Source organism: Charadrius vociferus, unplaced genomic scaffold, assembly GCF_000708025.1.
Source record: "Charadrius vociferus isolate BGI_N301 unplaced genomic scaffold, ASM70802v2 scaffold142, whole genome shotgun sequence".
Taxonomy (NCBI): domain Eukaryota; kingdom Metazoa; phylum Chordata; class Aves; order Charadriiformes; family Charadriidae; genus Charadrius; species Charadrius vociferus.
The window spans coordinates 1,036,220-1,063,529 of record NW_009647025.1 but is presented as its reverse complement, the minus strand read 5'-3'; the positions used below and the strand labels follow the sequence as shown (position 1 = coordinate 1,063,529).

The window sequence follows — 27,310 nt, the reverse complement described above, 5'->3', positions numbered from 1 at the left end:
ATTCGTTAAATATCAGTGTTTGATAACATTCTGACATTATGTATTGCCACTTGCTGAGCTCAACTACATCTTTTCTAGCACAGTAAGGGATAAGGCTTTCCTCCTAGCACGTGGACTTTTCCCAGAAGACTCAGATGCTTCCCTGCCGCGTAGCAACTTAACCAAACCTTTAAAGCATAGGGGAGCCCCTTGTACAGTTTATGGTGTTTAACGAGAGATGACCCACAGTGGAATTACCACAGACGCCAGCAAAATTTGGTTTAAGTTTGGTTTGCATCACCACATGGAAGATACTAAAAGTAGGTTGGTAAGGGCATGAGAAAATTGTTCATGTGTCCAGAAGAGCAGACAGGAGCTAACAGAGATCCCACTGGATGCAATACGACCCAAATGCTCATTGTGAAAGCAAATACCTGTTAATGTGGGGTCTCACCAGAGCGGAGTAGAGGGGGAGAACTGCCTCCCTTTATCTGCTGGCCATGCTTCTTTTTATGCAGCCCAGGATACTGGTGGCTTTCTGAGCTGCAAGTGCACATTGCCACTCACGTCCAATTTTTCATCCACCAGTATACTCGAGTCATTATCCTTAAGGCTGCTCTCAATCCATTCATCCCCCAGCCTGTACCGATATTGGGGATTGCCCTGATGCAGGTGCGGAACCCTGATGCGGGTGGCCTTGCGGAACTTCATGAGGTTCACATGGGCCCACTCCTCAGGCCTGTCAAGGTACTTCTGGACAGCATCCCTTCCCTCTTGTAAATCAACTGCACTGATCAGCATGGTGTCATCTGCAAACTTGCTGGGACACCCTCAAACCCACTGCATGTCATTGATGAAGATATTGAACACTACGGGTCGCAATATGGACTCCTGAGGGACAACACTTGTTACAGATCTCCATTTGGACATTGAGCAGTTGACTGCAACTCTTTGGATGCAGCCATCCAGCCAATTCCTTATCCGTCTAACAGTCCATTCATCAAACTCGTATCTCTGCAGTTTAGTGACAAGGATGTTGTGGGAGACAGTGTCAAAGGCCTTAGAGGAGTAAGGCCTTTACAATTATATAATTAGTTATAATTATATAATTAAAACAACGCACACATGTATAACAGACTTATAATACCAAAACTGAGAATGCTACAGCTATATATCCTCAATGAATATGTTGCCTTAAGTCCAAAAGTTAAAAAAAAAAAAATGATTTGGATCTGCTGAAAAAGCAGAAAGATGCCTCATTTAATACAGTGCAACAAGGTGTCGAGCATACAGCCTTCTTTCTTTGTTTCCCGTCCCCTCACTTCACATACATGAAAACAAGCTCAATGACTTCCTTCCTGCTTTCAGACACTCATTTCAACAGGTCATGGTGCGTTCCAGCCCTATGCAATGCACCCTGCTGCGATGGTGGAAATAATTCAGATTTGCTTTCTCAGGAGAATGGTTTTTCCATTTCACCGGCCATCAGAGCACCACATCTTGCTGTCAGTTTAAAGAGTCAGCAGAAGAGTATTAAATTATTTCTGCCGTCTAAGCTACTTCTTCCTAGTTTATTAAAGTATCCACTGTCTTCAAAACAGAGACACAGCAAGATGCAAAGCCTCTGTATTTAGTGAAGTCTAGCAAAATGCTCTCTATAGGGAGGAAGGCAGTTCCCATGAAGAGCTTCTGCAAGCGGAGGGTGACTGAAGTTGGCCAAGAAAGGGCTGCAGCACCCACCCCACCAAGCCCATCACCACCTCCACTGCAGCACACCTACCAGGAAGGCTGGGAACCCGCTCCTCCAGCTTCCCACGCCCACCTGAGGGACATGCAGGCACCCGGTGGCATCGGCCACCCAGGCAGCCCCAGCTGTCCCATCAGGGCACAGAGCCAGCCCACAGTGCTGCTGTCGCAATGGGAGCAGGGACTGTGCCTGCGCTGCACGCCCTCCTCCTCCGCTCAAACCGCCTCCTCCCACCCATGCACTTTCCTCACACCTGGACACACATTTCCATGCAGGACCTGCTATCTGAGCCACGTGGTCTGCAATGAGGAACACCACTGCTCTGTCCTCCGGCGCAGAGCGCAGCTGAACACTGCCCAGCTTTCCTGCGCTGCAGTGAGACAGCAGCCCGCTGTGCTTCAGGAAGTCTTTTACTTTCCTTCTCCAGACAAAAGGGCTACGTATCCCAGCTTCTGACAGCTCTGAGACTCAAAGTTTATTAAGCTTAGAAAGGAGCTAGGAAACTAATTTTATAAAAAGGCAGCCCAAGGGATGGTCCCATACATCCATTTCCCAAGAGAAGACAGGGAAAAGCTCTGGGGCAACGCTGGCAGAACAGCTATGTGTGCCCTCCTGAGCCAGGCACGGGCCAGCCCAGAGCCAGGCCAGGCTGCTGCCATCACCACCACCTTCTTGTGAGAAAACAGGTGTAGAACCCCATCTCTTTGTATGTAGGACCCACTGCTGAGCCCACTGCGGGAGGCTGCTGCCGCAGCGCAGAGGCAATTGGGGAACCACGATACATGATCGCCAAGGCTGGACCTGAGCTTATAGTCAGGGAACCTAATCCAAACCAAGCTCCAGCAGGGCCAGGAGCACTCTGAGCCCTGGTTCTGACCCACCACCCTGACTCCCACAACAGGGCACCTGACGGGCCCATGGAGACAGCACTGTGGTGGACTGGGCAGCCCTGGGACCAGCTCTGTGCTGGGGCAGACTGGTGTGATGCTGCCAGAGTGTGCTGCTCTGGGAGAGGGCAGAAGTCCTCTCATACCCTACATGGTAAGGCAGGGGGCTCTGCAGATTGCTTCCTCTGCCATCCCTGCCCACACCCATACCGCTCACTCCTAACCTCCAGAAAGCAATCTGGACTTCTGAAAGAAAAAAAAAAAAAACAACAAAGTCCATACCCACAGATATACTGCAGACTTGCATATTTATTTTTGTGTGTGTATAAGAAAGCATATGTATCTCTCTCTCTCTGTAGCCCTGCCTGGTATACAGTATGCTAAGCCAACCTAAATTTCTCCTTTTCAGAACCAACAATATTTTACTCACTTTCTACATACTGAAAGAATAGACAAGTACAAAGCAGTTCAACCTCCACCAGCACCCCGTAAGGGGCAGCCGTCCATCACTGGGCATAATGGATCAAGAAATTTAAGTATTTGCCTTATGAGAGTGACAGAGACAAACCATAGTGAGCCCTTTAGCAAGGACAAACGGCTAGTCACGGTTGCGTTGGTAAGTACTTAAGGAGCAGCCTACATTGTGCTAAGCACTGTACAAATACAAGATAATGGGTCCTTTCTCAAAGACAAAATAGGGTCCAGTTTATACTACAAAGATAGTATAAAGGACAGGCAGGGACACACCACGTACCAGGAGAACTGTGCTGGTTCAGGGTGTAAAATATTCACATCCCCCTTGCTAAACACTTTTATCAGTTAACAGAAGGTAGTTTCTCTCAGCTTTGCTTGTGTTTGCTGCGACAGCAGAAAAAACACTGGCAGAAACCTCCTTCCCTCAGCCTGCCCAGGAGGGCTTTGCCAGCAGAGCTGCACACAGAGCTGTAGTAGAGACAAGGGCTCAGTAAGACAGATGAAAGAACGTAATTAACAGACTTAACTTAGAAAGAGGCCATGTTGGTTCCCCAATGCTTTAAACTGGCACTGACAGCAGGAAAGGAGACGATTCACCTCACCAGGGGCTGGCGTAAGGGAGAGAGGAAAGGAAGGCAGAGCAAGAGAAAGGAGAGAAATAAAAGCCAGAGACAGTACGTAAGCTGGGGCTAGGCCTGCTTGTGCTTCTATAAACTTTGCGTGGTGACGCATTTGTTATCCACCACAGGACCCATGCACAAGGGTCAGAACCAGATCCAGTCCACCACATTACATTTATTCCAACAAACATGTTGGTGCCAGCCTTTGTGCTCACATGAGTAGGGAGAGGGAAGAGACAAAGAACTTTTGCTTGTTATCCACAGCAGAAGACACTTTTGCTGTTGATTCATCTCTCATGGGGCGGCAGCAGCAGTGGTTTCTGAACAATCTTTGAGTAGGAGACCAGATGCTAGCCATACGTGGCCAGACCAGTCACTACGGGCATTGGCTTTGCATGTTCTGGCAAGACGCTGGCACCATTTGGGAAGGAGATCCCACGCGCAGTGACCTCCCCACAGCAGCAGCTGCCCTCACATACCCGTTGGCCGTCTTTCAGCCCCTCTACCTGGATCAGGTTTAAGAGGGTGACTCACACTTCCTTGTGTGCGTGTAGGATTACTTCCAAAGAAGGGTCACCCAGGCCAGCCAATATGACTGTGCAGAAATCATTCCTTCTCATTGCCAGAAAGTGTTCCCAGGAAATGGAGGAAAATATAAACAAAATCCAGAGCAGAATTTTATTTTTTTTTTTAAGAGTCATCCAACAGTAGAAAGAGTGGCCATCAACATTTACAGTTTGTTTTACTGAAGCCACACACAGCTGCAAGGTAGCAATCTTCCTTGAATATGTTTTACAATAGAACATTCTCAACTGTCCCTTTATTACTAATGGGGAACCGTATCAAATTGAGCCAAGTTACAGAGAATTAAAGGTAGTCACAACTTCTCAGTAAGACAAAGCCTCATTATTTTTTTTAACACCAAAATTTATCATTTTATTACAGCTATTTGTGCTCTTTGTATATTGTTCTTGAGCATGAAATTATATGCAAAGTTAGACATTAACACTTCTTTAATGGTTATCTAGTTTAACCAGAAATATGCTGTTTTCTCTTATGACATCATAGTTACCTGCAGCAGAGAATTTACATGTTCTTTAAATCAATAATTATTGAAGGTACATTATTAGATCTAACTCTTTTCCAATGAATGAATGCCAAAGATATTTGAGAGTAAGAGATAAGCCACCTCTATTTTACATCCTCCTCAGTGATGCCAATTCAGACCTCCTAGTGATGACATTAAAACCAGGATGAAAGGTTCTCTCAGTTTCCCAGTAATGCACGCTGGCTGTCACCAGGCAAGTAACGCATATTGTAAAAGCATACATATGACCTTTACCAGCCACCGAGGGAATGCAGCAGACGAGTTCTGCCTGCTCAGAGCAGCGCTGGGAAAAGCCCTAGTTGCCATTTAGATCATCTGCCACCTCAGAAACACCAAAACACCCTGAAAGGGTATAGGAAGCAGCACATCTTGATTTTCCATCAGATTCTTCTGATCTTCCAATGTCACGTATACAAAGGTCAGAATTGACTTTTGTTAATTATTTTTAACCAACAGATGATTTTATTTAACATCTAATAAGATGCTCAGTAAATAGGTCAAATTAGTAGTAGAGCTGCAAAGACCCCTCTCCCTTTTTTCTTGAGAAGGGGGAAATATTGAACAGGTTGGGGTGCTTAAACTAGAACATGAACCATTTGTAAAGTTCAAGTAAATTCCTAGGGAACTCATGGTAACCACCTACTTAGTTCAAACTTGATTACAAACACCACAAGGAGTAAGAACTACACTCTGTATTGGTCATGATAAAGTAAGAGACATGTCAAGTGCTGCTGCATCATGAGGCCAGTACATGGGAACTCAATGTGGGAAAAAATTCAGAAAGCAAAAAGGTCATTGCAAAAAGTAAACAACTATGTCAACAAATAATCTTGCCAATTTCTAATTTAAGACTACATTCATTGTTTACAGAAGTATTTTTATTAAAACATGATACTGTTTTTCCATTCTCCTTCCACTGACATGCAGGAGTTACAGGACAGCATACATAAACACTAGCTATATTGCAACAGATTAATTTTAGTTGAGTACGCTCTACTCTGTGCTGAATATGCCTGAGTAGTTGTGGCGTCTCTATACAACACTAGTACCAAAACTATGAATTCAAATACCAAGTTAAAAAAAAAAAAAAGAAAATCACAATCACAGGAGGAAAACACCTTACAAACAAAATTAAATATCACTACTGGTGCTTAAAAAAAAATAACTACAAGCAACTAAATAGCTGTTTAAAATTCCAGACTAATGGGGGCGGGGGAGTAATACTCATCACTGAGATACACTGGGAAGTTTGATTCTACTAGATGACAGACACAAGTTTAAGGAGCAGCAAAGCTGAAAACCTAAAGGTAGCTCAATCCACAGAACACCTGAAACACTTGGCTGACAATGTGATAGGAGGAAGGAAACCATAAAAGCAAATATTAGACATAACAAGGCAGAGAAACAAACACATGGCACCAGCAACTCTCTGTGGGTCTTTTTTTCTTCCCCGTGTATCTATTAATGCATCTACATAAGCTTACATTATTATAATATGTTTAATATAACAGTACAAACCTCATCTTGGAATTAAGCCTCATTATTATCATTACCAGCAGGGGCAGTTAGGGCCATACTTCTTATCACTGTCAGTTATTTATTCTGTAAGACTGGAAGGTTATCTTTTTCTTTTCTTCCTCCTTCCCCCTCCCCGCCCCCCTCCTTTTTTTTTAAGCCAGCTAACTTCAAATTATAACTTGGTTCCTTAAAAAAAAACATCCCTGCTGACCAGGGTTGACTATTGTTGTCATTAGTGATTAACAGGTAAAGGGACAGATTTGCTTCAGTGCCTCTACCAGGTTCAGCTCTAGTGCTTGAGAAGGTCACATAAACACAAAAACACTCTAACAACTGAGATGATAACAGAGACCATGAATGAAAGTCAAACTCTATCCCAAAGCCCAGAGCATTAACCAAAACCAGCAGTAATTACAGTCCGTATTACTATACCAAACTTTGAAGTCCAGCAAGGGAGATGCTGCCCGCGCCCTGTTCTTAGAGCAGAAAACAGCAGCAGTTGAGAGGAGGGCAGAAAACTGGCAATTCTCATGCTGTAGCTAAATCTGGGAGAGATCAAACTGCAATGTATTATCGCTTTTATACTGTAAATTAGTCATCCTTACCATATGTCATAACCTATTAGAGAATAAAAGCTTTATTTTTCTGCATCTTGGTTAATTCACATTGTATTTGACCTCTTCTCAGAAGGAGGGACTAAGTAATCCAATTATGAAAAAAAAAGACTAAAAATTGAATTTTTCAAGGCCAGTTCATACAAACACTAATTCTTTTCCACCCAAGTTGTTCCTCAGATTAAGGCCAAATTTTTTATAAGCTTTGGCTATCTTTGAGTGAAGTTACGTTTTACAGTTTAATTCAGCAGTGGAAAACAGCAGGAGCAGTTAGACTGGAGAACAGTCAAGTATTTCCTTGCTATTTCCTTGTATTACCAGCAGTCAAGTATTTCCTTGCTTGTGCCACAAAAGCTGAACTGGAAAAAGGACAACAGACCGTCTCAGGTGATGTCTCCTTGGACAGATAAAATTGCCCAATCAATCTTTCTGATCTCTCTTTTTGCATGACTAATACATTAAACTCCACAATCCTCATCCCAGAAAAATTCCCTTCTGAAATGTCTTTGGCCTCAGGTATCTCAGGTCATGTGAAATTAATTATCTTGAATAGGCATGCTTTTGTCTTCAAACAGATTTATCACATTTGCTAAGAGTCAGCAGTGGTGCAGCAAGATGTCTTCAGAAGTATGGGGTCTGACATTTACTCTTATGGCAAAACAACCCTTAGAGTAAAGGAGAAAATTAAGGAGCAAAATGGTGTAAAAGATGTATACAGCACACCAACCAGAAAGTTAGATAAGATTTTGCAGTTAGCAAATGAATGAATGCCTGGTATAATGAGGGAGGGACTGTTCTAATTTTAAGATGCATATAAAGCCATCACATCACAAAGCACTCCAAGTACAACTCACCACTTTGCCTACTGCCCTGTCTTCTCTCATCTTTATTTGGTGTCCTTTCCTGCCAGGGGAGGGGACCAGTCAGAGCCCAGGAGAGGAAATCCACTGGAGCCCCAGCACCGAGCATTTGCCTTCTCACAGGCTAACCTGGAGCTCAGCCCTGGAGGACACAGTCCGCTCCCAAGCTGCACTTCAGCCTCTTCTTTGCTCTTTAACCCTAAAATGAAATGCATTTTGGAAGACCGCAGAGCAGGACAGAGCTTAAGATGCTGTAAAAGCATGGGAGGTCTGGCTTTACCCACACTGGTGGGTCTTAGCTCCAAGCCCTGCCAGTGCTGCAGCTGCTGGCCAATGCACATGTCAGGGCACCAGCACAGGACCTGGAGGATTAGGATCACGGAAATACATGCAACAAGAATGCTGCAAAGGCAGAAATAAGACTGTATAAGGCTTCTGTACATAAGAAGAATGAAATTGAGAGCTTGGATTGGAAAGAGATGCGAGTACCTGACAAAAAGGGAAGGGAGGCACAGCTCTCAGGCAAGCAAGGGCTTTGAATGCAGTTCCTGACACCTTGGAACAATGCCCCCAACTGGCTGCCGTTCAACAGCCATCCATACCCATGACTTACGCCCCGGGGGAGCAGGGAGGGAAATCCAGTGTCCTTTTCACTGAATAAAACAAGCACCTCCAGGGTTTTGTGTTCTTTTTGCAGAGCACAGCCTTCCTAGAAATAAAGTGTTTCTACCATCCCTGTGGGAAGACTTCCAAAATGTAATCAAGACACGATTCTTTGGGGAAGGAAGAGTCTCAGTTTGCCCATGCTGGACCTGTGAACTTCCTCTACAGTGACAGCACTAAGCTCCAACAGGTTGTGACAGATCTGACTCCATGGGTCTAAATTAAGAGTTAGGGCATCATGTTTCTTGTGCTGACGCTGGGTCCTACCTGCCAAGTTCAGAAACAGCAGAAGAGAAGAGTAACCAATCTGAAAGTAAACTTTGGAAAACGGGAACATGAAAGCCAGCAAAGACTGACTCCTGCAAGCAGATAAAGAGAGGGCAAGGCTAGAGCTGCTTAGACAAAGAGAAATGCAAAAATAGGACCAACCACACAAGCATCAAATCCTGTAAGGGCTGGGAAGGTGAGGAGATGGAAAGCGGGAGAAGGGGAAAAGAAGGACAGACAGAGCAGGTCTGGAGCTTTAACAAGAAAAACTAGGTCTTGCTGGGTAAGCAACTAAGTGACAAAGACAGAAGTGGGAATGAAACAGGCAGGGTGATCAAAACTCCAGATTTGCTGGGATTTGCTGGGCAGGCAAGCTTTCTGACACGAGAGGGTGTAATCGTGAGGGGGAAATAAAAACAGGGTCAGGAAGTAGGAGTAAAGCAAGTAAAGAAAACAGGGCAGAGAAAACTGTACTTGCAGGGTCTAAAGTGGAACACAAGACTCCTGAATTCCTCAACACGCCTACCAAGTCTTCTAGAAACCTTCTAGAGTTGCGAGTGTCAGCATCCAGACACTATGCTATGTAATTATCAACCGAAGTGCCAGAGGTCTGCATGATGGATCTAAAAGTCCCAGGCCTGACGGTATGCTATGCAAATAGATACAGATTGAAACTATTTAGAAGTCTGGAAAAGTCAAAACTAGGGTTGATTGCATAATCTTTGTTCACTCCCTTTTACCTACATATAAAAAATAACATATGGTTAATGGAGCAGTAAGGTATCCTGTGGACCTGAATTCAAATTCTACTTTTAGTCAAGAGTTCCCCTGTAACTGATCAGAATCATTTAAAGCACAATTTTACTGGTAATGACTGTGTGCCAGATTAAGAGACTTCCCTAAGACATTAAGCCCAGTCCTTACTGACACAGACATCATCTTCTTGGAAGTCCCTCTATGCTGATCAAACTCCATTTGAAAAACAACCAGATATTTCGATTATTTGCTTGAGCTTGCAGAAGAGATGAACCCTCTGAGCTCCATCATAAGACTCAATAAGAACTCTGGTTTATATGAAGATGTTACAGAAATGTCAAATCCTCTGGATAACCTAACCAAAGTCTCAGATTAGGCACTGAAAATTAGTAGCTACTTCTGATATTTATCTTTATTTGCAGTAAACACAGAAGATAGTACTCTTGTATTACAGAAAGGTGTTCTGAAAATATATACATTAATATTTATGAACTGGTAAGTATTAACAACAACAGGATAGAATGGGATAAAGGGATAGAAAAAAGGATAGAAACCACAATTTTACAGTGTTTGAAGAGCATACATTAACAATCCATACAACTAAATGCCTTACTTGGTGGGCTATACCACAGGGAAAGAGCTAAATTTTAAAATTAGACTGGACAGAGCAGTGAAATAACATACAACAAGGAAAAACATCACATGGTTTAACAGAACAATATGCTGAAATGCTCTGTATCAGTATTTATTTGAATGCAAACTTGCCTATTGGTTAAATCTTGGTAAAACAGACTTTATCTAACAATTTTTATTCCCTTTAATTTTAACAAAATATCCTTACTACACAACCATCATAGGCTTGTGACTTGTAGTGCATATGGCTCTGCTAAGGTAAAGATTTCTACAGCAAGCACTGAGGCTTGGCCGAGTACATTTATTGACCTGAAGACTCAATCCATTTTTAATGTGCTTGTGCCTTCATGTCAAGAAATATGTGCAAATACGATGCATTTTGTTCTAGCACAGTTCAAAGGAGCACACAAACACAAGTTATTGTACTGTGAACGAGCGCAAGAACTTATATCTCACTGAATAGGTTCCCAAAGCAGATATGGGTACCTCACAGCATACTTGAGAGACTTACTGTGTTTTACTCATCTACCTATTCTCTGATGAGAGAAGGGAAAAACATTGCTTTCTTTCTAGATCCTTTATAAAACCCTACTGAATTTATTTAAATCAAGTTCAGTGATTTTGAATACATTATGCAATTGGAATTTTAGGATTTTTGTATGTCAAACTAGTTTATAGAGGCTCAAATATTTATTTATGTGTTTACTTTTTTATTTATGTGTTTAAATGAAGGGCAACTACAATATAATTAACATGGAAGGACAAGTAAAATTCTTGGAGTGAACTTTGTGGTTTCGTACAAAATTCCTCAGTTACCATTTTGGGTTTTGCAGTGTGAGTCAGATTACATTTACCCAGCCTCTAAAATCTCTCTATCCTACTAAGCAGCTGAATCAATCTAGTTCACAGAAAATGAATTTTAAACAACCCAAATGACTTGGTAAATGAAAAAACATCAATAAGACTGAAATCAATCTCTTTACATTTTCAAGGCACAGTTGAAACTAGGCTTTCTTACATGAGGTGATTTCTACTTAACACTAGCAATTTCCTTGCAATCTGAGCATGCCAGTCTTCATAAATCTGTGTCTTGTCTTGGCAAAGTAGCCATGCTCCAGTTTGAATTGGATGAGCAGTAGTCCAGAGTATCTCCTTTTATACGAGACTCGTTAATCATTCACATGGCTTTCATAGCTTTGGGTAGTTTAATGGGCCATGAAGTTACAGAGTTACTTCGAATCCAATGAGTATCTGACTGTATCCTATGGCAGGAAAATACAGGAGCTAAGCAGGATGTGTCTGAATACATAGTGTAAAAGGAACTTCGTAAAATATATCCATGGTTGTAGAAGTATAAAGATTGAAAACGATATTACCTATTTCAATGCAACATCTGTAACACATACAAACCAGCCACATAGCACATTCTCAGTGTCACTGTCATTTCTGAGTTCGTGCCACCTTTATGCCAGGGTGAGTCTCTACAAGCAGGCCTTCCTTTCTCACCACGTTTTCACTCCTTACATGATCCTTCCCTGCCTAACCCTCTTTGTGTTTCCTCTCAGCAGCAGTCAAAAGCAGAGTGTAGAGCAACTAGTTACGCATACAAAATAGCCAAGAATGCATTGGATGAAGAGTGCAGGTTATCAGCTTTCAACCAAAACAAACCTAAGCCCAAGTGAATCAACCAAAGCCGCAAGCCTTGCATTGCCCAGTACTCCTGTTGCACAGGAAGGGAAGGAAGGTAAAAATTTCTTATGCTGCTGACCAAGAACTTCAGAAGGGGAATGCTCCAGAGGCAGCCATTCATTGCTACAGCACAGTCGTAGCTTTACTTAAACAGAAAAACAAACCACCCACCCCCAACACACGCACACGTTCTTCCTTCTATATTTATATCTACTTGCAGGATTTCGCATGCATGCCCCTTTTCATTAAGGGTGCAAACTAGTACTTATCCCACTTGTGGCACCATGCTGGCTAGAAAAAAAACCCAAGATTTTTCTCTAATAATAGCCCAGGTTCCTTCACACATTCAAACGGTAAAGTAGGGAAACATCGCACAGCCACTGCGCTCCTGGGCAAAGTGTTGTTTTTCACTATCAGCAGAACAGCCTGAAAAGCAGGCTTTAAATAGTATCCCAAAGTAACCACCATTTCCTTTCTCATCCCCAAACAAGATCCTCAGTAAGTTTCAAGTCAGTAAAGAGAATTAAAACAAGAAATGTACAGCATGACTGCCAAGGAAATTTCAAAATGAGCAAGTAATTATACAAAATTTCACAGTGAAGACTCAAGTAGCAACACCAGGTGGCTTCAACTGGAGGTTTCCAGAGTATTTTGAATGAGTAAAGCTGACTCAGCAGCACTGGGAGTTAACACAGCAACTAAGGTTCAAAATCTGCTGTAATGCACCCAGAAAATTGCATGTAAAAATAAACTGTATAGAGTGAAAGGGCCAAAACCCAAACAGACGCCATCATGCAAATAACTGTATTTTAATATATTAACAAATAGAATCTTTCATATTTTCTTAAACAAGACATGTAGTATCATGTTTATGTGCATGGGGAAACAGAGGGAACAAAAATGACTGTATTTTATCTGGTTTTGTTACACATTTTGACACATTTTACTAGGAGTATTTGCCAAAAGTAAGAGCAAAGTATATTTAACCAATATTGTTCTAAACAGTGAATCAAACAAAATAAAGTAGTACTTTCAACCCAACATTACCTTGGAAAACCGAGCATTTATCCATTTTGTAAAGGTCTTTTTCTGTACATCATTGTGTTCATCTGGAGAGAGAAAATAAGAAGAAAACAATGAGTGAAAATGCATTCTTCTTAATCCTAGATTACTTAAAACAGGTAATATTAAACACTATTCTGACTCAGTGGGAGAATTTTTTGCCTAATCTGTCAATAAAGCTGTTCAAACCTCTACAAGACTTTGGTACCTGCAGAGTCACACAAAGGTGTCAACTTTGCTGGCAACCACAGCAGCTCCTTTGCATTACAATCAGACCCACAGCACCTCCTGGGCAGGATACTGATGGACCAAATTCACAGGCTTTCCATCTGATGAAGAGCAACCTATGAAACCATGGGCTTTTAATCAACAGATTTTGTTAACACCTTTTTGCCTGGATGCATTATTCCAAAAGCTGCTGAGGTCCTTATTCAAGCTTCTGATGCAGATAATAGCCTCCTTCAGTATGCGGCACAGGAACTGCAGTAGCAAAGCTGCTGGAATAACCCTTGAAGCACTGGCATCCTTACCCACCCTCAGCCTGGTTTCACACCTAGGTTAGGAGCCCAGGTGTGATCAGTCACAGTCAAGTTCATCTAACTTCTGGGATAAGCTCAGCAGACCTTCCCTTCAGATGCCCCTACTGGTGTGGCACCAAAGTACCACCACCTAGGGTCCAGGAGACAGCCAGGAGGACACAGCAGGACAAGGAGGAAAGGCAGGCAAACACCTACAGGTCAAAAGCAGGGGGAGAAGCAGTGGCATCCGTCTGTGCAGAGAAAAGATAGCTTCCCAGGTTGTTTAAGGAAGCCATTGGGAGTCACCTGCAATTTTGCAGAGTCTGTCCCACTAAACCAGGCTGAGTCACCGCCAGCACAGCCCTGCCCATATCACAGGTCACCTCGTGGGTAAATTGCACTGAGCAGTGCTAAGGGTGAGATTATGCCTCATCATCTGCACTTAAATGACAGCGAATTACCTGATGACAACAGACCGGGCAAAGGAAGTTGGCCCACCACAGATTTTCAGGCCTGCTTGCTGCAGCCAAGAAAAGATACACATGCAGCCTGTGACAGGCTTTAACCTCCAAATCCATGCAGCAGAGAACAACCAAGGCAGATAGTGCCTTCCACTGGGGAAACTCAGTTTGACAGCTGCAACCCAGATCATAATCTCCAAGAGGCCTTCAAGACTCCTTCTTGACAGTCCAGCCTCGCGATACGCTTCAGGCACCCACAGCACACTGCTGCCTGGGATGCTCTCCTGCAGAACCTCTCGGTGGCAGCTGGCACCGATTTTTCCGAGCACCACCATGGTGTTCAGACCACCAGTCCCTGCATTAGGACGAAGCCATAGAAAAAATGGATCGAAACTCAAATGTTGCACTTCATGAAACGGGGAAAAAAAAATTATGCAATCTGCAGAGATATCAGATTACGATTAAAAGGCATCACTTAAAAGATCATACCTCCCAGAGAGCAGTAATTGAGACCGTTGTGCAGGGAAGTTTTACCTACAAATTCCAGATGTTTATTAAAAAAAAAACTGAAAAAAAAAATCAGATTACTACCAGAAGAGTCCTTAGGTAGGTGACCTCAATATTTCTTGTTTCTGACCCAACATGCATCTGAAACTGATGCCATTCATGACTAATATACCTAGCCATAAATCTATTACACACAGGCTACTGGAGCAATGGAACAAATGACCAGGTGTTTTTCACCTAACAGACATGAAAAAGGAATAGCAGCTACAGCTCAGTCCAGACAAGAGAAGTAGTCATGTTGGTAAGAAATGAGATGTCATGACAGTTAAAAGACTTGCTAAGCTTTTTGAAAATGTTCATCAATTTAAAATAAAACCTAAGTTCTGGGGTCCTTTTAGGCTATGGTTGAAAAACCTGCTTAGGGCACACCAAAGAGTCCATGTCTGCTGCAACGCTGCAGCCAGCAGCCATTGTTTCACCCTTTTGTGCCTCTCCTCTTCGCCATCTAAAGCTGATCCAACACAGCCTACTCCTCAGTCGCACCTCGATCTCAACCAGAAATCAAAGACAGGCCAATACAGAAAAAGATTTTTCTGAAAGAGCTTCAAGATACCTACACAGTGCAAGCACAGCAGGCCATGCTTAAAACATCTCGTTTAAATTCAAGGTATTGTTCCGGGGGAATACAATTATCTAAAAGATCTCATTAACCCTGCTCTCTTCCCTCAAGGAAATAGAGCCTTGCCATCAAAGACAGATAGGATCTACCAGCAGGATAGATGTGCCAAGTACCCATCTCAAAAGAGACTGACGGGGGTCAGGATTGAAACTCCAAATATACTGAATATATTTACTCTATTTTTTCCCTCCAAGGTTGGTTGTTTTTTTTCTTTAGGAGACAGGAACAGACTAGATTATTAACTGCCACTGTTGGACCAAAAAGCTAGCTTTGTACAAAACTCAGTCCCAGGCTCTATCCAACTCTTGATAATGTTTTCCATTTAGGTTAACTGTAAATAGTTCTTGTATTGAATGTATTGAGATTTAAACATCCTTCTCTGTTTAAATATCATTCAGTAACCTCTGTCCCTTTTCTGCCAAAAACCCCAAGTACATACCTATGTACCAGGATGCTTTCCTAAAGCTAGGACTGCCGTTTTCTTTCCTTAAGCTTCTGTGAGAATAAAATAATGAAAGTTCGAGGTCCTGCGTTCTTTTAATGTGCTTACTCCTTAAGATGATAAAGGCAAAGCACGAACAGAGACCAAAAATAGTTGTATTGACTGTGTAAAAGGATAACAACAGTTATGAAAAGGGTCATGGATTTATAAATCCTGTGCACTGGGAGCTCTACACAGCCCAGTCTTGCGGGGCTCAGCCCCTTCACAGGCACACACGTGGCAGGAGGTGACAGCTCTTCTCAGCATTACACCAGCTTCAGCCCATCAGCACTCCATCAGCAAGTCCTGCACTTACAGCTGCTCCCCTGGTCCAGGTTGTGAAAGTGCTCCTGCTGTAGGTACTGCAGTAGCATATGCGACATTTACTAAAAATCCAGACCCTTTCCCCCTCTTTTTGAAAAGAGGGTTTCCTAGGGAGGAGGGGGAAAGAAAAGAAAAAAAAAAAAAAACAACAAACCACAACTAACAGACCAAAACACACATGACTTCAATACACAGGAACTACTTAGTCTAATGGTGAAAGAAAGAATATGAATGTATATACCCCTACTATCTCTTCAGTATCAGAGCAAACTTTCTATTTCAGTTAAGCCAAGGAACGAGAACTGTCACGACTCCCATCTTCCCAAAACATCCTGCTCAGTAATAAAACCCATAGATGACACTTGCCCAGTCAGACTCTGCTTTCATATTTGCTTTATAAAAGCCCCTGAAGCAAAGATATTTGTAATTGGCCATTATAGCTAGGGTTGTGCAAGCTTTCTGCTATAAATCCCTGCAAAGAAATTTGTGGCTGAAATGCTGGTGCTTTGTTACCAACAGTGACAAGTTATTTTATCCCTCAAATTAATTTTCTTTAGATTCCTATGAGTCTGTAAAGCTAACATCCAGAGGCTGACATTATGATTCAGATAACAAATTAGCCACATTCGGTCAAAAAAACCCCAGTATTACCATGCAGCAAAGCACGTGGTACTACAGCCACTCAACTTCTCACACAAGACATTAAAAATGTCAGCAAGTCACAGCCCAGTGAGAAACAAATTCACAGAGTTGCAAAAACATTTGTGTTTCCTTTCACACCACCGCAGTCCCCCAAGGACTGACTGAGGGCCAAGTTCTGCTCCATCACCTACCGACTGTTTCCTCTGGCCAGTATGGCTCTGCCTGCCCTCCAGTTACTTAATGGACTTGTAATGGTCAGTGTCGGAACAGTTTGTTCCTTTAAGAGGAAATAAAAAGAAACCTAAACACACACACAAAATTAAACTCTCGTGATGACAGAGAGAAGAAAAGCTTCCTATCCCGGATGCTTGTTTGCTGAAGCCTGTTTCTCTTATACAACATGATGTATGTCCGCGCAACTGGAGTACACTCAAAACAACTGGCTCTTGTGATCAGATTCCCAGCCTGTGTACTGGCATCCAGTTGCCCCCAACAGCAACTTTTACAGCCTTACGTACCTCCTCTACGCTCAACATTGTCCCTTAATTGTATTGGGGCACCTTGAAGCCGCAGTTCAAGTTCAGTCTGTTACCTTGTGAATATTATGTTCAGGAGCAAAAAAAGGAATCTAAATGATCTAAAAATAGAGGTAAAAACAAAAGCCTCACCAGATTGTGGTTTGTCCTTTACTCAACCTCGGCTTCATACTGAGAGCCAGCTTTCCCCAAAACGCATTACATGCTTAGATGACAGAACTGTGTTATTTAGCTTCTGAAAGACAAAAGTTATCACACCCAAAACAGCTGGCAGAGCAGCACTGTAATGAAAGTGCCCTGGAGAAGCGTACAGTCTAGACTGGCATATAAAGTACAGAAATTGCCCAACCATTCCCGCAAGTTAACGAGTCATCTAACATTTTAAGACTTAAATTTTACTTCCCCACCTCTTTATTTAAGTTCTCATTTAAGTTCTCAGCAAAGGAATTTAGAAATAAAAGAAGGAATTAGCCTGTGGGTTTCAATTAGGACATTTGGAATGTAACAAATTTAGCAACACCTCTTTGCCTAAGCCTTTAGGCAAGCAAAAGTATCTGTCATAGATACCGCCCCACCCAGGACTAGCATGCATACGAAACCCTGACAACGTGAACAAAAAAGAGGAGAAAGTTCTGTATTCTTGGGTGCAGGATTTTCTGGCTAGAAAAAGCATTTTGAAAGTATCCATCTTTTTGTCAAACTCACTCAGACTAATTCACATATAAAAAGACACAAAATAAGCATCTAAAATTTGAGGATGGAAACCAGCATGGTTTTTATCCCCGCTAGCAAGAGGCAAAAAGCCAAGCAAGCCACAAAGCACCAGAGTTTGTGACCACCAAGCTCACAGAAGAACCTCTGATGCTCTTTGGGACTACTGGACCCTGACTTCATGAACGCAGAATACTCTTTATCAGCAACCCTGAGGTTTTGGGTTGGGTTTGACTTTTTTAGGGAGGAGACTGTTGCGGTTTTTTTAGAGAAACAGAAAGCAAAAGTTAAGATTGTTCTGCAGATCCCCTCTTCTCTTGCAACACCACGGTAGAACAAATGGTTCCAGCAACAAGTAATTCACTTGTAAGCTTTCACCTTTGCACTGCAATTTTAATTTCTGCAATCAGCACTAAGTTTTCCTTCATTCCTTCTCCTTCCCTCTCCATCAAACTTCAGCAGTTGGGCAAAACCAATTATATTAATAATGTCTCTAACAAAAAAAGTACTGATGCCTGCCTATAGCAACTGCCACATAAAAGGCAGTTGCCCAAATTGTAAATTCTCTGTATAGACCAGACTATGAAATACGAGCATTACCAAAAAAAAGAAAACCCAAAACTAAAAAACTCCCTGCACGTCACTCCCTGGTGTTTCCCAGCAGCAGACACCATCAAAAACAAGACACCACGGAGGAGTAATGAGGACCACCCCATGGTTCCCACAAAAGCGTGCTGTGAGTCTAAGCTAAATTGTATTTACTTCACAATAAAACAATACCCCAGCAACTGATAACTAGAAGAAGGCATCCTCACAGCTGAAGCAATATTAAAATAGCTGTTTCCATACCTCCCAGCAAAAGCAATCTAACATGCCACACTGTCTGTCTCAGCACATTGGAATGACGTTTAAAAGGAAGCTAGAAAGAACAGCAAGGTCTCGGGAGACAGAAATAATGCTGCTGCACCACACACGGGGGCTGACGGCCCATGCTGGTCAGCCAGTGACCCTGCTGTTTTCACAGGATGACAATACAAAACCAAGAACTGGAGGGAAAGTGTCCCAACAGCTACATGGGGCTACTCTGGAGGGTCGCCAGGGCCCAGCAAGCCGGCATTTAACTCCAGCAGCCTGCAATGGCTCCCTAACATTTGGTCAAACCAAGTAGCATCAACTCCCAGTGCAAGACAGCCCTGGGAAGCCTTTGTGTGTGATAAAAATACATTTTGGCACATATTTCACAAACTGCCAGTGATCACGCAGCAAGGTTTGAGGCTGGAAGAGTTTCTGCCGATGTCTTTGGTAAGAGCAAATGGTTTCAGCTATCTGCAAGTGCACTGTGGGGAAAAAAAAAAAAAACCAAAACAACCACACAACCCTGAAATAAAGGTATTGCAAATACCTTTAAAATGATAGAGAGTGGATTGGATTATATGCCCCCCCATAGATATCAAAGAACAAACTTCACACACAGGGAGAGGAAGATGCCCTCACCATCTCCCTGAGGTCCCAAAATGACTGGCACATGGAAAGAGAAAAGGAGAAAGGCGGATAACTCCTGGCCAAAATCTGGCAATTAAGACGTTTCTAAGCACACAAACAGGGGGGCACTTAAAGAGACAGCGTAAATTTACAGACACAAATCAAAGGTAGAAATCACAAACTAGATTTATTACCACTTGTTGTGTTATGAACAGAGATTAGGTCTTCACACTTCTAAGTTGTTACAAAGAAAACAGAATTGCTTTCCACAAGTTGGTGTTAGCCATCTGCTCTTTTTTCTCTGCCCAAATTAGAACTATTATTAGGCTCACTTGCATTTGTGGAGGCGATTCACGGGATATAAGGTCAGAGGGATCATTGTGATCATCTAGCGTAATCTCCTGCATAACACAGGAGCCGACCCCACAAAAAGCCCATCTGCATACCAGAAGGAAGCAGAGACAGAACAGATGTCAGACACCCTGCGCAGGCCCAAGTAAGCAATATTGCTCGGGCAGAGAATGAAGCCAAGCCATAAACTGCATATATGCAAGTATCTCTCTCTACTAGTTATGGCAGAGTTTCAAGTCAGGAAGATATCACAAACAACCTTGTTTGAACATCTTCAGGAAACAATGTTCACGGTACAAAAGACATAACATTACTTTGTTCTCTGTGACATGCGGGTAAAGACAGTAGCACGCTGTGAAGTTCTTATTCACAAGACTGAACTTCTGCCCTCTCATATTCCGGAGTCTCTTTTATCCCAGATCTGTTCAACCAGAGGTTGTCCTATCTTCCTTTTCCAAAAACCAAATGCTGCAATCCCACATACTCCTCATCCCCTATTCTCTGTCTTTTCACTCCCAAATATTAAAACCTTTCCTGATCCATCCCTTCTTAGAGCTGTCCATTTTTTTCCAGGCTCCTCCATCCATCTCTCCTCAACTTGTCCCAGATCTCCTTCCACCACAGTCCATCATCGTTCCTGCTCTAAACCTCTCTAGGTCAACAGCTTTTCATTAATAGAAGCCAGTTCCTGAGGTGTAAACTAATAATACGTGGCTCCTACATATTACTACATGCTCCAATTTTCTAATAAGTAGATTAATAATGCTTGGCTTCCTACATATTAGTATGCCCCACCAGTGCCAGCTCCTCTCCACAACTTCTTGGCCTGTCACTGCAAGCTCCCACCTCATCCCAGCACACGTGGTACAAGTCACAGCCAGTTGGGTGGGCACCAGATTGTACCTCACATGCAGATGCTGACTGGCCACCCATCAGGCAGCAGCAAAGACATCTATATGGTTTGGGTTTTTTTATTTCCTTCTTTAGTAGAGGCACTGTGTTCAAGGCCTCTTCTTCTTCCAGCCACTGATTTTCACACAACCTGTAGCTATTTAATTAGCTTTATGACATGAAAATTGGATTAAATTTCCCACTAGTTGATCAGAATTGGACCAGTTTTGCGGGGGGGGGAGGGGGGGGGAGAAACAGACAAGCATAATAAGAATATCCTACTTTCCTTGTGAAAATAGATTAATCAAAAGATTTCAAAAAAGTGTATGCTGTTAACATATTTAAAAATTACATAAATGCTATTTAAATGTTTCTGCAAGCAAATTAAAATTACCTCCCAATGCAGACCATATAGGTTCCATTTCAGTGACAGCAGCATGCCGACTAGAGTTATTTAAAAAACAAATGGAATTTATAACCCCACGGAATTTAAGTCTTTCCTAGCAGACCAGTACATAAGACATTCATAACATAGCAACTTCAGCAGTTGAGATATGCAAAGTCAAGGTATTAGTTTTCTAGGTTTGATCGCCTCAAATCTCTGATGGTATTTAGAAATTCAGTCTTAAGACCCAAGAAAAATAGCACACATACAATTGTATTTCATCCATGGAAGGTAATACACACACAAAAAAAAAAAAAAAAAAACAAAAAACAAAAAAACCCAAACTTTCCAGTGCTAATTAACTCAGAAATTAGGAAAAGAGAATGGTAAACAAGTATCTTTAAAAAGCCATAACACTCACTTTGTGACTTGGAACAAGATTCCTAGACCCAAAAAAACCCCAAATACAATGAACATGTATAGTTTATACCCGTTACAATTTCCTGTTATAATCACTGCAATATCAATAAAAGTCTTCTAGCACCCTCATATGAATGCCTCAAGCCATCTTACAAATATTAAGCAAGCTTCACCACCCATATGAAATCTACCACTCTTTGCAGTGCTCCAAAGATGTTTAGTAAAATTTTGCATTAAAGCGTTTTCACAGAAAGCACAGCATGGCAGAGGTCAGAAGGCACCTACAGAGATAGTTTGTTTAGTTCAACACCCCTAGTCAGAGCAGATTGCTCAGGGCCATGTCCAGTCAGATTTTGAACATCTGCAAGGACAGAGAGTCCAGAACCTCTGTGGGTAACCTGTGCATGCCAGTGTTTTAAGGAGAAATAGAATGTCCTCTGTTTCAGTTTGTTCCCATCGCCTCTTGCCCTTCCACTGGGCACTGCTCAGAAGAGCCTGGCTCTATCCTCTTTACACTCTCCCTTCAGGTATTTATAAACTTCGGTTACATCCCCCTGATCCTGATCATTCTCTTCTCCATGTTGAACAGTCCCAGCTCTCTAAGCCTTTCCTCATAGGAGAGATGCTCCACTCCCTTGATCGTCTCGGTGGCCCTCCACTGGCCTCACTCCAGTAACATTAATGTCTCTCCTGTACTAGGGAGCCCAGAACTGGACCAAGTACTCCAGGTGAGGCCTCACCAACACTGAGTAGAGGGAATCATGCCCAAGAACATGCAACATGCTTATGATAAAGAAAAGGAATGAAAAAGAAAAGAAGCAAGCTCCTGTTTCACAAACTTGCCAGCACCTAAAGCTCACCAATTCACTTGCTGGAAAGCTGCTCACTAACACAATTTCACTCAACCGACTATGTACTAGAAAGCTTCTACGGTCTTCTGTGGCCAGCTTATAACCATAGCCTAACACATTTCAATTTTTCACAACCAAACCTCACATCAAGTCATGTTACCCTTATGAATCTGTGGGCAGGCAACACTTGGAAGACGGAAGCAGGGGGGAAACGAGCCCAAATACAAAGTATTCCTCAACTCAAACTGTTGCATACTGATCTCAGCAACAAAGTTGACCCCAGTCTTTACAGAAATCAAATAGGCAAATAACGTTTAAAAAAGAATAAACTGTTTATTTTGTTTCCAGCCAGGCTAAGTCTGAGCTTCATTAGCCATTCCATTATTTTGTTAATGATCAGTCACAGTGATGCCTGTAAATTATTTACCTCAACCTATTAACCTTTGTAATTACTAAGATGAAACCTGAAATGTAGAAGGTTTAAAGGAAGCCCGTAAAATTCATATGGTGTAGTGGTGCTCTAAACATAAAGAAGTAAGCAAAAAGAATGAGTAAGATGAATAATTTAAAGCCAAAATATTTGTTAGAGCAAACAACACCAAATACTCTCATTTCTATCACTAAAATACTCCAGCAAGTTCACTACACATACAATCACCCTAAGTTAACCTGCTTTTAGCTTCCCAAAGTATATTAAGTGTTTTGTACTGTCACCCAGCCCTAGTGGGGAGGATTAAGCAAAAGGCAAGTCCACTTCTTGAGATAAACTGAGTATTTCATTTCCCAGTCACATTTCTTTGCTAGCCAAGGAAAAGAAATATTGTACCACTGGGGAAGGGGGAACCTTTGTGCAGAAAAATGCAATGCTAAGCAAAGCTTTGAGTACTCTGTCCATGCAGAAATTACTATTCTTTCTCTAGAGGCAAGAAGAAACAGTCATAAAGGTGTCTTATTCGATTCATGTATTTAGTGAGACACCTTAATGAGGAAAGAATAAAAGAGAAAGTGGAATAAAGTATTATGAATGGTCACTTCTTATGGCTTCTGGCAAACATAAGAATTTTCTTTTGTCATTTGATCAGAAAAGCAGTAGGTCAAGGCACTACTAATCCTATATCCTAATTAAACTCACGTTTCCTTCCCTAGCTTAGTCAATTAATTAGGCCCCAAGGTTGAACCCCCTCCCTGATTAACTGCTCTGAATAAGTTCTATTCAACAACTGCAGGATGAATATCTGGAATGCATTAAAACAGGCATTTATGCAATCACACAAGCCACTGATCACCATCAACATGAGCCCACAGAAGACCTCCCACTTCAGTACAGAAAGCTCGTTCAGGACATACCACTCCAAACAGCGTGACCAAAACTGGAGAAGACACAGGAATAGAGCAGTCAAAAGGAGAGCAACCAAAGTTCAAAGACTGTCAAGAACCTGAGCCAAGGAATTTTAGCTGCTAATTGTTTAGGCAAAGGATTATATGTACACTTCCCAATCCCCGTGCTTTTATTATTTAATGACCAACTTTTAGGAGGACTGTGATGAAATCTGTTCAAACGTGGGGTTTGAGTACTGCCACTCTATCACCTCAAATGGTTTTGTGAGGGCATGTGGAATTCAGAACAGACACATCACCTTTACCTTCCTAGAAACTGGCTATACAAAAAGGAAGATCACCTAATGAAAGCAGGTAATTACAAGGCAGATTATTACTGCTGCCTCCAGCAACAACTCCAGTAGATCAGTCATACTCACAGGTGTAATCCTGCCCTGCATGCATTTTCAGAAAGGATTCTTCTGCACCTTCCCGGTGCTAAGGAGTCAGGCACCATGTGGGCTCAGGATCCACAGCCCTTGCCCGGCAGGCAGCTGCCCAGCTGAGGCAGTGCAACAGCTTCAAGTCACCGACTTTCTGTTTCACCGAAGATCAATGTCCCTGCAGAAGAGCAGGTGGTGTCTACATCTCAGTGAGGCTGAAGTTTGCAGCCTGAATATCGCTAGCCTGAGTACCAAAATTAATGACAGTAACCACCAGTGAAAGCAAGACAAATGAGGGTACTAGTACAAATAGGCTAAAAAATTAGAGACGAGCTTACGGAATTAAGAGTCCACAAAAAGATGGATATAATTCATGGCTGAAGAAATCCCTGAACTGCAAACCACTGGGAAGTAAGGTATATTAGAGGAAGCACCACTGAAGATGCGCTTATGGATGAAGTGTAAGCACATGGTACCTAGCTGTGGACACCACCGCAGGTACCACACCAGGCTAAACCCATCACAGCCCTCCTTATGGTAACCCGCTGCCCTGAGTGACCCACTGCTAAATCCAACAGGAGGTGTGAATCCAAGCACCCAGGTTTACAGAGATGTAAGCAGCATAAACCAGTCCATCAGACCAATTTCAGTGTTGGAACAGCCAACATAGAAGATTAAGAGACTAGTTCAGTAACAGTGTTAAGACCTTTTGAAACCAGACCTGCAATGCAACTTTGACCTAACTAGATAGCAATGTTTTAAACTCAAGCGCTCAGGAATTTCCCTCCATACAGAAGGCCTTTGTACCCTTGAATAACCTCTAAAATGAAAACTAACTTGCAACACAGGAAGCAATGCTGTAAGGTTTAGTCTGAAAAAAGTTTTGACCACTGATGGGCGCAAGTCAGCATCTAACACCGACATACACTGTTGAGTTTTGCTGGCACAACTATATTAGCTTGGATATGAAAAATGCACATGGATATCACTAATAACAAAACCTCGTCTGGCACAGCCAAAGCTGTGTCAAAGAAGAACTTTTGCTGGCTTAATTCACTAATTTTGAGGAAAAGAGTGTAACTACATGGCAGATTAACTCTTTCTGCCAATAAGAAAGGCTATAAAGCAGAGCAAAAGCAAGATACAAAGTACAACCTGTGTAGCAGACAAAAGCATTTGAGGCAATACAAAATGTTCATTTCCTCAATTCAAAGGTTTATCAGAGCATTTAATCTGAGATATTTTAATCAATAAAAGTACTTATGCCTTTGTAGTGTCATACTTGATTAAAGTAAGATCGGCACTTAAACCCCACCCCAGAAAAAGCCAGGAGAAGATCACCATTGCTGGGTCACATTATGCAAGGGGGAATTTCTTCCAAGACTTTCACACCCCTGCCTTCACTCCAGAAAGAAAAATTATTTGCAAGTAGCATCAAATAATGTTTCTTACTATAAACAATTCCTACCGAACAAGTATTTACCAAATCTCCCACAAGAAATACACAATATAAGCACAGCTAGAACAAGAGCTGTGCTTAAAGGCAGGGTTCAGTGTGACATGCCAGTCTGAGGTTGGCCATTAGCACCTTATCTGCATATCCCCAGCTCTCCCAAGAGCCACCCACACATTAGTTTCTTCAGCTCTGCCCATGTAAAAACTCCCAGGTGCCAGGCAGCTCTGGTGAAGCAAAGCCTAATTGCTCCAACACATTTGAGCAGGTTGCAAAGAGTCTGGATTAATGTGTAATTGCTCAGAGGTGAAGGGTCAAATGAGGGAGAGAAAGGACATGGGCATAAGGCAGGGATGCAATCCCAGAAGCACACAAAAAGACTGGCTCTTTATCAAAGAAAAGCAAAACTCTTTTATGTGGTTCCCCAGTGGGGTTAAGAGAAACTTGCTTTCCATTTAACACATATTTGCACTCCTCTGAGTGAGAAAGCTACTATAACAAATTAACTTCCTACACGTTTACAAGAATTTCAAACTCTCAATAAAATGATGCACTTAACTTATGGCAAACTACAAAGCTGGGTAGTAAAAAAAAAAAAAACAAAAAAAAACAACAATGCATTTCACACTTCAGGTTATGCAAATAAAAGTAACACCTTAGCAGAAGTAGTAAAAGGAAGATTATTATTTCTGAAACATTAAAATAACATTACCATCACAGAAAGAACAAGTGGTATGAACAGGGTGAAATGCAACTACAAAATAAAAATCACAGGTAATCTCCTAAAGACACTGTAGTCCTCACATGCTTTTGAATCTTTAGTTTTGTATACTACAAATTATGTGTGGGTAGAAAGTGGGGAATGAATCCTGAAAGTACTTTCAACTCAATTTTAGATCCTTTTCTACAAAAGTAAAAGCAAAACAGTTTACTTTGAACATTCTGCATCATTAACTATCACATGTAGTTTCCCCTGAGCTAGAAGACAGGGATGGGGAGCAGAATGAAGCCCCTGTAATCCAAGGGGAAATGGTGAGAAACCTGCTTCAGCACCTGGAGGTACACAAATCTATGGGGCCAGATAGGATCCACCCGAGGGTACTGAGGGAGCTGGTGGAAGTGCTCACCAGGCCACTTTGCATCATTTATGAGCAGTCGTGGGTAACTGGGGAGGTCCCAGCTGGCTGGAGGTTGGCAAATGTGACACCCATCCACAAGAAGGGCCAGAAGGAGGACCCAGGGAACTATAGGCTGGTCAGTCTGACCTCAGTACCTGGGAAGGTCATGGAACAGATCATCCCCAGTGCTATTACACAGCACGTGCAGGAGAACAGGGTGATCAGGCCCAGACAGCAAGGGTTTGTGAAAGGCAGGTCGTGCCTGACAAATCTGATCTCCTCCTATGACAAGGTGACCCGCTTAGTGGATGAGAGAACAGCTGTGAATGTTATCTACTTGGATTTTTGCAAAGCTTTTGACACCGTTTCCCACATCATTCTCCTGGAGAAAATGACTGCTCATGGCCTGGACAGGTGTACTCTTCTCTGGGTAAAAAACTGTCTGAATGGCTGTGCCCAGAGAGTGGTGGCAAATGGAGTTAAATCCAGTTGGTGTCCAGTCACAAGTGGTGTCCCCCAGGGCTCGGTGCTGGGGCCAGTTCTCTTTAATATCTTTATCAATGATCTGGATGAGGAGATTGAATGCAGCCTCAGTAAGTTCGCAGATGACACTAAGCTAGGCAGGCGTGTTGATCTGCTTGAGGGTAGGAAGGCTCTACAGAGAGATCTGGACAGGCTGGACTGATGGGCCGAGGCCAATGGTATGAGGTTCAACAAGGCCAAGTGTCAGGTCCTGCACATGGGTCACAACAACCCCATGCAGCACTACAGGCTTGAGGAAGAGTGGGTGGAAAGCTGCCCGGTGGAGAGGGACCTGGGTGTAGTGGTTGACAGCCGGCTGAAAATAAGCCAGCAGTGTGGCC

At 42.5% G+C, this 27,310-nt stretch overlaps 1 protein-coding gene across 1 annotated transcript in view; it reads right to left on the bottom strand.

Annotated features, from left to right (window-relative positions):
* Positions 1–27,310, bottom strand: part of UTRN (utrophin) — a 389,280-nt gene that overhangs the window by 314,484 nt on the left and 47,486 nt on the right. The window contains 1 exon segment of the mRNA XM_009895523.1: positions 12,863–12,924. Coding sequence (XP_009893825.1) covers positions 12,863–12,924 — 62 coding nt within the window.